Source organism: Colossoma macropomum, unplaced genomic scaffold (genome assembly GCF_904425465.1).
Source record: "Colossoma macropomum unplaced genomic scaffold, Colossoma_macropomum, whole genome shotgun sequence".
NCBI classification, from domain to species: domain Eukaryota; kingdom Metazoa; phylum Chordata; class Actinopteri; order Characiformes; family Serrasalmidae; genus Colossoma; species Colossoma macropomum.
In genome coordinates this window covers 35,758,634-35,772,223 of record NW_023494798.1, presented here as the reverse complement: position 1 = coordinate 35,772,223, position 13,590 = coordinate 35,758,634, and the positions used below count along the sequence as shown (strand labels likewise).

General features: G+C 39.9%; 1 protein-coding gene across 1 annotated transcript in view; it reads left to right on the top strand.

Annotated features, from left to right (window-relative positions):
- Nucleotides 1-11,747: 11,747 nt before the first annotated feature.
- prx (periaxin) overlaps nt 11,748-13,590 on the top strand; it is a 40,670-nt gene continuing 38,827 nt past the window's right edge. The window contains 1 exon segment of the mRNA XM_036584809.1: nt 11,748-11,805. Within this exon segment, the coding sequence (XP_036440702.1) occupies nt 11,748-11,805 (58 nt within the window).

Below are 13,590 nucleotides of genomic sequence, written 5' to 3'. Positions count from 1 at the left end.
GTTCCTGGTAGTCGCATTTTTTATTGTCTTTTTTCTTTTTATTTACACTTTTATCCTGTGCTTTTTAATTGTATTTATTAATGTATCCATTTTCTGCTATTTATTGTTTGTTTATTGTATTTTGTTTTTATTCTTGATTATCTTTTCTTCCTCTGTTGTTTTTACTTTGTATTGTGAAGCACTTTGAACTGCATTTTTAATGTATGAAAGGTGCTACATAAGTAAACATCATTATTATTATATTATTATTATTATTATTAGAACCTGGGTGTGTTTTCATCATTTGACCTGAGGCAAATACTGGTAAAATAAAAGAAACTACAAACACACTTATGACACTTATTTATGACCTTCTGACTGGTGCTGTAACACCTTTAGAGGGCAGCAGTGAGCAGTAATTGTTTATTTGAGCTCAGCCTGTCATCAGTCGGAAGCTACTGAGTATTGACAGCTAGGAAGCAAGATTAGTCAGCCAGTGTGACCACTTTAGGTTTGTCACTAACACACTGAACAAAAAAAGACAACTTAAATTTTTGAATTTTTTCATCAGCTATAATTCAGTGTTAGTGACAGGTATACAAGTAAGATATCTAATCAGCAAATATGGCCACTTTAGTCTGTATTTTAATAGTTGCAGACAATGAACAAGTCACGCATCCCTCCGGCTCCAGCTCACACATGGACTCCATGTCCCAGAATCCCATGGGAGATCACATGACTTCCGCAGTCATCCAGTCACTTCACAATCAGCAGAATGCTGATGTTTTTCACTTGTTCTGTGTTGTCATATGAGGAGTCTTGGGCCCAGTCCCATTTCTTCTTTTAACCCTGCCGCTTGTTTTCGAGTGTCACCCTAACCCCTTGGAACTGAGTTACAGGGTAGTGGTTGAAATCTTCCCTCTGAAATGGGACCCTCAAATAAAAAAGAGCATCACTTCATTAACAGCTACCAGCGCTGCTCTGTAGGCGACCCTGCCAGTCTGCAGTGACAGCAGAGGGTAAAGTTCAGCTCCTCACTGCTGGGCTTTAGTTACATTTAGGGCATCATATGCCTTCAAAGAGGGGGGCAATTATTTATTATCGCCCACCACTAAATCTTCAGTGATATGAGGCTGAAGTCAGATATTCACCAGATTCTTGTTCGAATTTTCCCATTCCACCTTAAATGGAGCAGCAGTTACATTTTGGCGCTTCAGGCGTCAGAACCGCTGGAATATTTAAGGTGGAACGGGAAAGTTAGCTAGCTACCGAGACATTAGCATGCTATTAGTGATTTTTATGCTTGTTATGAAGAAAAGAACCATAATACACTGAAACGATATTAAACTAAGATAATACGATGGTTATCATAATTTTTTAACAGAGAAAATTCTCACATTTGTGTGTTTCTTTGGTCTCTTGTTCTCCATCTTGCTGGTTTTTCTTTTTTTCTCATAACTCTCTGTTTGGAGTCTCTGAAAAACCTCCCTTTGGAGGGTCATGTAGCCCCAACACTTCACCCTCCCCCTCTATCTCAACAAGAATCGGGACACCCTACCCCTAGACAAGAACGCATAAAACAGAGGGCTAAGGGCTCAGTGGTAGGGGCGAGGGGTGAAATGGGACTGGGCCTTAGTGTAGTTTAAAAGCCCAGGCTTTAGATTAGTTTACTGAGTGTTTCCTGTTTGCTGTTGTTTCCACTAGCTTCAATCTCATAGCCGAGGCTACAGCCGGTAAGACTGTCCTATGTAGACTCCTCCTTAGTAGCCTATTGGTCACACCAATGCTGCGTGGTGACGTCACCAGAAAGGTCCCGCCTCTTGCAATTGCGGCGTGAAACTTGTGAGGGAAGTGGGAGAAAATGGAGACGTTGTGTTTGTTGCTGTGGTAGCCAAGACACCAACAAGCTTATGTAGTACAATAAACTGTATATATAACTATATATACAAATACCTCTGAGTAAAATACGATATTTGGACGAATCCTTAAATTAATCATTTTACACTTTATAAGGTAACGAAGACGAATTCAACTCACACTTTAAAACGAGCTCCACTCCAACGGCTCTGTTTTCCACCAGTTTCGTGATGTTTTTGTCCTTCACGTTGTTCAAAGAACCATGTGCATTTCTGAATCGTTCTTCGGATTGATGGAAAATGTGCTGTATATGGTTCTATATAGAAGCTTTTTGAAAATGGGTTCTTCTGTTGTATACAAGCTTGACACTGAGACTACAGAAGAATCCTTTTCAGGGTTTTGTATAGAACCACATGCAATACATTCTCCATCAACCTGAAGAACCACTTCACCATGCAGAGAACCATTTAGGCATGCACATGCTTTTCTCAGTGTTCGTGGTTCTATATAGAAACACACTCTTAAAAAAGATGGTTCTTTAAGGGTTCTTTCATAAAGACAGTAGTTCTATACAGAAGCAAGAACACTTAAAGAACCCTTTGCATGATTACAGTGTTCTTTGCATGGTCCAGTGGTTCTTCAGATAGATGGAGAATGTGCTGTAGATGGTTCTGTATAGAACAGAGTTCCCATGTGTCCTCTTATTCGCCAGCTCCTTATTCTAATTATCGGTTCCACCTTAAATGACGCAGCTGTGAAGTTTGAATAAGAAGCCAATTTCAGTCTCATAGCTCCGGGGCTGATAAATGCTGGATGTTCTAAGACGTTCCACTGCGGTTTGAGAACACAGTTTGTGCTTCTGCTGAAGATGTTTTTGGGAAGGTGCTTAATAACGTGATCAAAGGAAAAGAGCTAAATAGAGACTCAAAGCGAGGTTACTGGGTTAATCATGAAGTTCTATCTGTTGTTGTGACTCTCTGCCTCGTGTTTTGTTGTTTGGGAGGCTGTAAATAAATCAGCCCATTCTTTTCCCTCAGCTGCTCTGAGTCAGTTCAGCTCTGATGAGCATGTAGAGCTCCAGTAATTCATTAAATTACTGAAGTCCTGCTTCCAGCAACAGCCCAGTGGATTAAGCAGAAAGCTTTAAATAAACCATCGATTCTGGTTCAGCTCGGTCTGAGTCACTGTGCTCTCTGGAGACGCCGGACTGTATGATCAAACTTAAGGCAGAGCAAATAAACGCATATCACTCAGCTAAACGGCTTAAAGATCGTTTTCTCAGTTTCTCATAAAACCTGGAGACATTTTTGCAATATGTGATATCAAAATGTTCAATTTTGAAAAAACAAGTCAGAGAAAACAAAATAAACCATCAAAATGGAAGCACACTCTTTAAAAAGATGATTCTTCAAGGGTTCTTTAGTTAAGACTGGTTCTATATGGAACCAAGAACACTCAAAGAACCATGTGCATGCGAATGTGTTCTATATGGTTTTATATAGAACCTTTTTGAAAATGGATTGTATTGTATACAAGCTTAACATCGTGACTGTAGAAGAACCTTTTTGGGGTCTTCTCATGTGCATGCCTAAATGGTTCTCTGCATGGTGAAGTGGTTCTTCAGGTTGATAGAGAATGTATTGCATGTGGTTCTATACAAAACCCTGACAAGGGTTCTTCTATAGTCACAGTGTCAAGCTTGTATACAACAGAAGAACCCATTTTCAAAAAGCTTCTATATAGAACCATATACAGTACATTCTCCATCAATCTGAAGAACCCTTTCACCATGCAGAGAACTTTAGGCACACAAATGCTTTTCTGAGTGTTCATGGTTCTATATAGAAGCACACACTTAAAAAAGATGGTTCTTCAAGGGTTCTTTAGTAAAGAAAATGGCTCTATATAGAACCATGAACACTCAAAGAAACCCCTTACATGACTACAAGGTTCTTTGCATGGTGAAATGGTTCTTCAGATTGATGGAGAACGTGCTGCATATGGTTCTATATAGCAGCAAAAAGGCTCTTCTACAGTTACGATGCCAAGCTTGTAACAATAGAGCAACCCTTTTCAAAAAGGTTCTATATAGAACCATTTAGAGCACATTCTCCATCAATCCGAAGAACCATTGCACCATGCTAAGAACGCTTTAAGCATGCAAACGTTTCTTGTATTCTTGGTTCTGTATAGAACTACTGTTTTTATTAAAGAACCCTTAAAGAACCATCTTTTTTTAGTGTGTGCTTCTACATAGAACCATGAACATTCATCATCTGCATACCTAAATGGTTCTGTGCATGGTGAAACAGTTCTTCAGGTTGTATATGGTTCTATATAGTACCCAAAAAGGCTCTTCTACAGTTAAAATGTCAAACTTTTAACAACAGAAGAACCCTTTTGGTTGCTATATAGAACCATTTCAACAAGCAAAGAACCTTTTAATCATGCAAATGTTTTTTAGGTGATCTTGGTTCTGTATAGAACTACTGTGTTCATTAATAAACCCTTGAGGAACCATCTTTTTTAAGTTGAATGATGATTTCAGTGATACGGTTGAGTACATATCATATTTGTTTGTGATTTATTTTGACATCTAGACCATCTTAGGCTCTGTGAATTAAATGGGTTCTAATACTGATGTTCTGAAGTAACTAATGGGTGTGTAGTTTGCTGAGGGTTCTCAAATACTGCATTTATTCTATTTACTTTGCCCTCATTTTCATTTTTGCTGTTCATGTTTAACATCTGGTTGCTTGTTTGGGTTTGATTTGATTTCTTGTGTTGGTTCTGCTGCTGTTCTGCTTCCCTGTTAATCTCTCCTCTCTCTCTGGAGCTTTAGCATTTTATTTCAGACCAAAAACAGAAGAACAGAGCCATATAGTCTTAAAGGGGAATTCCACCATTTTTTTTTAATTCCTGAATAATTCAGTCTTAGAGATGTGAACAGAGTCATTCAGAGAGGTTTGATGAGAAATGGTTCATTGTAGAGAAACTTACAGACTCAGATGTCTTTACAGTGGTGGTGATAGGAACCAGGGGTCACCATGTCTATAATACAAATCTTGCCAGTTTATTTATTATCCAAATCATCAGTGAACCTACACAAGTCTAGTGAGTTTTTATAAGTAATGTTGATAATGCTAAAATAAGCTTTTCTCAGGGACTATTTTGCCTTACAGTGCCCTGCCTGTATCCTTCCGCCATTAATGGATTAAAATAAATGGATTCAAATACATTTTAAGCCAAAACCTAATCAATCACAAAACCATCATAAAACAATGTGTCAGACTTCAGGCATGTCTAACTGTTTCATGTTATAGCTTTCGGAGACATTAAACTCGTCTGGTTCCTATCACCACCACTGTGAACAATTCTCACTTGATGGGTTTCTCTAGAGTGGAGCGTTTCACACCAAACTGCTCTGAAACTTTGTTTACATCTCAGCCATTTAATACGTAGAATTTCTGAAAAATTGGTGGAGTCCCCTTTTAAGTTCCCATGTATCTTCTTATTTGCTGGTTCCTTATTCTAATTATCCGTTCCACCTTAAATGTAAATGTAAAGGCTGTAAAGTTTAAATAAGAAGCCAGTTTCTGTTTCCTACACTGTTAGAAATAAAGGTTCTGTTCAGGTACATTTTTCGTTCATCAAGGTACAAACAGTGTAAATGTTCCCTCAAAGCTCCAACAGTGGTTTTAAGGTCTGATTGTGAACCTTAAATAAGTTTTTCCACGTGAAAAGTTCGTATTTGTACCTTTTCATAACCGAATGTTTTAAACATTAAACGGGGTGTGTGGAGTCAGTACAGCTTAGAACATATCATTTCAGTGGATTATGGTTCAGTTATGTTCCCTGACTAAAGGTACTGAGATGGACCCTTGAGGGTTCCACCCCAGTGACAGGAGGGGAACTGACCCAATGACAGTTTAGTACCTTCATTTCTGAGAATGTAGTCCCTGTGCTAACAGATGCTGGATGCTCCACTGCAGTTTGAGAAACTGCAGTTTTTCTTCTGTTCTTCTACTCAGGCTGTTTTTTAGGAAGGTGCTTTTCCTTTTTGTGCAGTCACTGTTTCACTGCAGTAACTGTGCTTGTACTGGAGGATGGGTCTGGGACACTCTCCGCTCCTCTGATAGGGCAGGGGTGATTAGAGTGGTTTTGTTTACAGTTCTGTTGTTCTGAAGAGCCTGGGAATAAATCTAGCCCTCTGTAAGTTTCTGTTATTTGGAACTCATCTGGTGGGTGGCTTTTGGACTGCGAGTTGCCTTGTTTGCATTTTTGGGGACCTACAAAAGCACCAGTCTGCCTGAACACATGTCTGGACAATAGAAATGAAAACAGGGAAACAAACAGCCTTAAAGCAATAGTTTGACCAAAAAGTCAAATTCCCTTGGTTCATCGCAGAGAAACTTACCAACCTGGATTTCTGCATAATGGAGAATAAAGTTTAGCCACACAGATTTTAGAACTGAAATGGTGTAAATGTGGCTCAGCCAATCAGATTTTAGGACCAGAACTATCCAAGTGTGACTGAGTATGGCTCAGCCAATCAGATGTTAGAACCTGAACTGAGTATGGCTCAACCAATCAGATTTTAGAACCAGAATTGTCTAAATGTCTTTTAGCCAATCAGATTTTAGAACCAGAACTTCCTGAGCGTGGCTCAGCCAATCAGATTTGATAAATGGAACTATCTGAATAAGCATCAGCCAATCAGATTTTAGAACTGGACCTTTCTGAATACTGTCCACACACACACACACACACACACACACACACACATCATCTAAACCACTTATCCTTCTGGGTATACACCCTTGACGGGTCGCCAGTCCATCGCAGGGAATACCGTCCAAATTAAATATAAAAATTAATTAAGTGGTTAAGATGTTAACAGAGTGGTTTAGAGCGGTTCAGAGTGGTTTGGTGTGAAACGTTCTGTTCTAGATAAACTTACTGAGTCAGAACTGTTCACAGTGGTGGTGATAGGAACCAGACGTCCACCTCTAAAAGCTCCCTCACAGAAAGTTACTACATGAAATGGTTATGAATTCACTGCCTGATGACTGAGACACTGTTTTATGATAGTTTAGAGAACTTAAACTCCATTCATGGTGGAGGGATACATGCAGGGCGCTGTGAGGCAAAATAGTCCCCAAAGAAAACTTATTATTCCAGATTTTCATATCATTATCAACATTTTTTGGCAGGCTGTCGTTCTTTGCATTAACGTGGGACAATAAAAAAGCAGGACAGAAAAAATCTGACACTTAAGAACTTTTGAGAGAACTTTGGTCCAGATAACCAAACTGAAGCTCCTATTTTGAACATGGTTTATTTTGAACAACAGGATAGAAGGAGACAAAGAAGCATAATCAACATCCTCCAGTGTTCTACTGCTTATATACAACAGGTTTACAAAGTAACCAGTAAAACAAAGACAGTTTCAAATACAGTGCCCGGCAAAAGTATACTATATGGACAAAAGTATTGGGACACCTACACATCACACCTACAGGAGCTTTTATGAACCCCATTTTAAATCCATAGGCATTAATATGGAGTTGGTCCCCCTTTGCAGCTCTAACAGCTTCCACTCTTCTGGGAAGCTTCTACAAGATGTTGGAGAGTCTGTGGGAATTTCTGCCCCTTCATCCAGAAGACCATTTGTGAGGTCAGACACTGATGTTAGACGAGAGGGTCTGGCTCACAATCTCCGTTCTAGTTCATCCCAAAGGTGTTTGATGGGGTTGAGGTCAGGGTTCTGTGAGGGCCAGTCAAGTTCTTCCACATCAAACTCACCCAGTCAGGCCTTTATGGAGCTGCTTTGTGCACTGGGGCTCAGTCATGCTGGAACAGGAAACATTCTTTCCCAAACTGTTCCACAAAGTTGGAAGTGTATAATTGTCCAAAATGTCTTGTTCTGCTGAGGCATTAAGATTTCCCTTCACTGGAACTAAGGGTTCTAGACCATCCCCTGAAAAACAGCCCCATATCATCATCCCTCCTCCACCAAACTCTACAGCTGGCACAGTGCAGTCAGGCAGGTAACGTTCTCCTGGCACTCGCCAAACCCAGACTCGTCCATCAGACTGACAGACAGAGAAACTGATTGGTCACTCCACAGAATACGTTTCCACTGCTCCAGAGTCCAGTGGCGGCGCTTTACTCCACTCCGTCCGACGCTTGTCATTGTGCTTGGTGATGTAAGGCTGCATGCAGCTGCTCAGACATGGAAACCCTGCCATGAAGCTCTGGGTGCAGTTTCTGTGCTGATGTTGCTGCCAGAGGAGGTTTGAACTCCGCAGTTATTGATCAGCAGAGCGTTGGGGTCTTTTATGCTCTGTGCTCCTCAGAGCTCGGAGACCTGCTCTGTAACGTTACATGGTCTGACACTTCGTGGCTGAGCTGCTGTGATTCCTAAACGGTTCCACTTTTCAATAATACACTCACAGCTGATGGTGGAAAATCTAGGAGGGAAGAAATTTCACTAACTGACTTGTTGCAACAGTGGCATCTTAGTACAGTACCGCCCTCAAAGCTCTTTAGAACGACCCATTCTTTCACAGAAAATATTGATACTTCAGTAAAATAATGGCTCAAGTAAAAGTAAAAGTACCTTCAAATAAATCAACTTGACTAAAAGTACAAAAGTATCAGGTCAGAAACTGCTTAAGTGCTGAGTAAAGTAGAGAACTGCAGTGGAGCTACATACTGAATCCAGCATCCATCAACACACAAGCTGAAGTTTGCATTCTTCTCTTTTTGGGGTTCTTTTGTTCTAAAATTAAACACTAAAGCTCCAAAGTCAGAGATGTGAGCAAACTCAAAGCAGTGCAGATGCTGTGAACAACAAAACAGAATGAAATTAAACACAAAAAGGAATTAGTAAATAAATATGAATGACTAAAACATCACTGAGTAAAAAGTAGACTCCTTTACTCACTAATATACTTGAGTAGAAGAAAAATATTAAAAATATTAAAAATAAAAAATACTCAGGAGAGCACAAATCCATGAGTATTCCACTTAAGTACATGTACTTGAGTAAATGTAACCAGCTACTACCCCCCTCTGGTTTTATGCGAGTAAATATTGTGTGACAAAAAATCAGTAACCTAAAAGTTTACACAGATGAAACATGTTACCCTATCGAGGACACAGCTGGCTTCCATACACTATTCTCAGTCCAGCAGTGACACTGAGGTGTTTAAAAACTCCAGCAGCACTGCTGTGTCTGATCCACTCAGACCAGCGCAACACACACTAACACACCACCACCATGTCAGTGTTACTGCAGTGCTGAGAATGACCCACCACCCAAATAGTACCTGCTCTGTGAGGGTCCATGGGGGTCCTGACCACTGAAGAACAGGGTAAAAGGGGGCTAACAAAGTATCAGAGAAACAGATGGACTACAGTCTGTAACTGTAGAACTACAAAGTGCACCTATAGAGTAAGTGGAGCTGATTAAATGGACAGTGAGTGTAGAAACAAGGAGGTGGTCAGAATGTTATGCCTGATCAGTGTGTACATATATATTGCGAGAGAGAGAGAGAGAGAACCTTTATATATATATATATAACTTTTTTGAAAATAGCAACAAAAAGGGTTCTGCTCTGATGTCAGAAGAGCCCTTTTTAGTGCCATATAGAACCATTTAAAACACATTCTCCAAAGAACCATTTAGGCATGCACAGTGTTCATGGTTCTATATAGAAACACATTCTTAAAAAAGATGGTTCTTCAAAGGTTCTTTAATAAAGACAGTAGTTCTATTCAGTACCAAGAACACTCAAAGAACCTTTTGCATGCTTAAAGGGTTCTTAGCATGGTGCAATCGTTCTTCAGATTGATGGAGAATGTGCTGTAAATGGTTCTATATAGAACCTTTTTGAAAAGTGTTCTATATAGCAACCAAAAGGGTTCTTCTATTGTTACCAGCTTGACATCGTAACTGTAGAAAAGCCTGTTTTAGTGCCATATAGAACCATATACAACACATATCCATCAATCTGAAGAACCATTTCACCATGCAAAGAACCATTTAAGCATGCAGGTGGTTCTTTGAGTGTTCATGGTTCTGCAGAGAACCATCTTTTATTTTAAAAAAGTGTTGATATCGGGTCCGTACCCAGTATCGGCTGATACCCAGAGTTCAGGTATCGGAAGAGAAAATCTAGGATCGGTGCAGCTCTACTTTAAGGGGGTTGATTAGTGCTGCAGGCACTGTGTGCGTTTTCAATATCAGCAGTTTCTTCCGCCAAAAAAAGTAGTTCCAGCTCAGACTGCGAGTGCGGTGGTGGCAGCTGGTGGAGCCGCGTGGGCTGTTTGCGAGGGAATGTGTTTTTCTTTGGCCTGTTCTAAGGCCGTGGTCGGGCTGAGCCGCGTCTGACAACAGGTCCGTTTCGGCTGTTTCTCACTAAGCCCGGTAACAAGGCCTCACAGCGGCGTGGACAAAGCCTCTGGACGGCCCAACAAAAGCCCGGGGCTTTACAGCGGCACAATCTGCTGACTCGCCCTGCTGCAGCTAATGCAGCCCTCTGACCGCCGCACTATTGTTACCCCCAACCTCGCCTGTTTTTCTCTGCTATCACTCCATCCATCTCTCAGCCCCCCTCTCCATCCCCCATCACTTTCTCTCCACACTGTGAGCCTCTCTCTCTCTCCCTCTGTTCTCCCTCTTTTTCTCTCTCTCTTTATCTTTCCTATTTCCGTTTCTTACTTTCATCCTCCTTCTCTCTTTTCTCTCTCTCTCCCTCTTCTTTCTCTGTCTTTACTATCTTTTCCTCTCTTGTTTTTTATTCTCTCACTCTCTCTCTTTCCTGTCTCCATCTTGCTCTCCTTACTTTCACTTACTCTTTCACTCTCTTTCTATCTTTCTCCATCCTCTCTCACGCTCCCCTCCTCTTTTCTATCTCTCTTGCTTTTCTCTTTCTCCATTATTCTCACTTATCTCTCTTTCTCTCTTCCGTTTTTCTATCTCAATCTCTCTGTCTCTTTTTTCTTTCTTCTGCTTCTCTTTCTTCCTCTATTATTCTCTTCCTTATCTCTCTCTTTCTCTCTCTCTCCAACTTCTTTCTTTCTCTTTCTTTTCTCCTTCTCTATCTCTTTCTCTCCATCCCCTCTCTCTCTCCCCCTCTCTCTTTTCTCTCTATTGCTTTTCTCCTCCTTATCTCTTTTTCTTTCTCATCCCTTTCTCTATCTCAATCTGTCTCTCTCTATTCTATCTCTTCGGCTGCTCTATCTTCCTCTATTTTTCTCTTCCTTATCTCTCTCTTTCTCTCTCTCCAACTTGTCTTTCTCTCTCTCTTCCCTTTCTCTTTCTCAATCTCTTTCTCTCTCTCTCCACCTTCTTTTTCACTCTCTCTTTTTCTATCTCTTTCTGTATTATTCTCCTCCTTATCTCTCTCTCTCTGTCTCTCTCTCTCTCTCTCTCTCTCAATTAAATTCATATCAGTTCAGCCTAATTAGTTGACAGTATTGAGATTTAATGTTTCCAAATCACAGTAAAGTTTTTAAAAAGTAAAATTTTAAAACATTTAATGTTAGTAAACTTTCTCTCTCTCTGTCTTTTCACTGGCTCAGTTGCTCTCTCTCTCTCTCTCTCTCTCTCTCTCTCTCTCTCTCTATGACCCCCTCTCCCTCCATCACTCTCTCTCTTTCCCCTGACTCATTCACTCTCTCTCTCTCTTTCCATCCATGACCCCCTCCTCTCTCTTTCTCTCGTTCTTGTTCACTCTGTCTCACTCTGGTCAGTCACAGGCTCTCTCGGCCGCTGCGCTGGTACACTGACCGCTCACACACCCCTGACAGAGGAGGACAGGGCTGACCGCTGCGTGGTGTGAACGGTGGTGTGTGTGTATGTGTGTGTTGGGTGTGTGTGTGTTTCTGCGTCTCTCTCAGCCATGTGCGAGTGTCTGCGGGGGATTTTTCGGGTCACCTGGACGCCCGCTTCTCGCTCAGGTGAGTCAGCTTACGGTGTAAATACTCATTAAAGGGGAACACCACCAATTTACCAAAATTCCTCTATAATTCAGTGTTTGAGATGCAAACAGTCATTTACATTCATAAAACAGTGTCTCAGTCATCAGGCAGTGAATTCATAACCATTTCTTGGAGTAACTTTCTGTGATGGGAGCTTTTAGAAGTGGACGTCTGGTTCCTATCACCACCACTGTGAACAGTTCTGACTTGGTGAGTTTCTCTAGAACAGAGCGTTTCACACCAAACCACTCTGAACCTCTCTGAACTGCTCTGTTTACATCTTAACCGTTTTGTTATGGAGGAATTTTTAAAAATCAGTGGAATTCCCCTTTAAAGATGGCTGCCTAAGGGAGCCTAAAAACCAAATGTTACCAGAGGTCAAAGGGCAATAAGATATGATTAATTAGTGCTGAATGATAAATCGTTAATACTGATGTACCGATATGCTCAAAAAAACACTGTATAAACTTTTAACCAAATTTAACTCATTCATGACCAACAGCTGGATTTAATGATGATGAAAAAGGCCACAGAACCTGTTCTGATTGGTCTAAAGTGATTCCATTTTGTAGAGTTATATCTTGGATCATCATCTAACCGTCCTCATTTGAATTTTTGTGATTAAACCAAATTTTCTAACTTTTATGTACCATAAAATTCGGATTTTCTATTGTTTTGTTAAAATCAGTAGCCCTGTGCTAACTAAAGACTGACCGTAATGATAAATTACGTGGTATTAAGAGGTACAAATTAACTTTTTAGCTGTATGTTTTGAAAAATGTCTTCAGATTTGTGCTCAGAGGAGCTTTTCATAGGAAATTTAACTTTTCAGAAATGGACACTGAGGGGTTAATTATGCCACATGATTTAATTACGTAGAGTCAAGATGTTTGTTTGTTTGTTACCTGAAGATAAAATGCTGTTTATTTAAGGTCGACCTATTTTTAGTTTGCAATAATTAAATTAAATATGAATTAAATATGATATGCAGGTCCTGAGTACAGCTGGGTATGATTTTGATACCGATAATGATTCTTGAACGATATTTTTTGATACTTTCTTTTAAATTACAAACTGAAAGTGGGCGTGGCCTACAGCAGAAAAGAGTGCACAGTGCTAGAACTGAGTTTATTTACCGACTGTAACTGTGAAAGCATTGCATTTCAAAACTTTCAAAAGATTTTAAAAAATTAACCAAAGCTTTCAAACTTTATTTTTAAAAAAAATATAATTTAAAAGATTTTTCTTTAGTTAAGAAAATGGTTCTATATAGAACCGTGAACACTCGAAGAACTATATGCATATTTAAATGGTTTTTCAGATTGATGGATAATGTGCTGTAGATGGTTCTATATAGCACCAAAAGGATTCTACTATTGTTATGATGTCAAGTTTGACTACAATAGAAGAACGCTTTTTGGTGCTATATAGAACCATATACAGCACATTCGCCATCAATCTGAAGAACCATCTCACCATGCAGAGAACCATTTAATCATGCAAAGGGTTTTTGTGGGCTCATGTTTCTATATAGAACCATTCTCTTCACTAAAGAACCCTTGAAGAACCATCTTTTTAAGAGTGCAGTTTAGAAAACAACTACAGTTCTGTACAAAAGTCAGAGCTCCCATTTATTTATTTTCCATTCAAAACAACCATTATTCATTATTCACTTCTGATGAGATGAGATAAGACACTCCACTTGCATAAAGAGTTTCCAAAGCTGGAGTTCAAAAACTGATTAAAAGCTCCAGAGAAAATGTG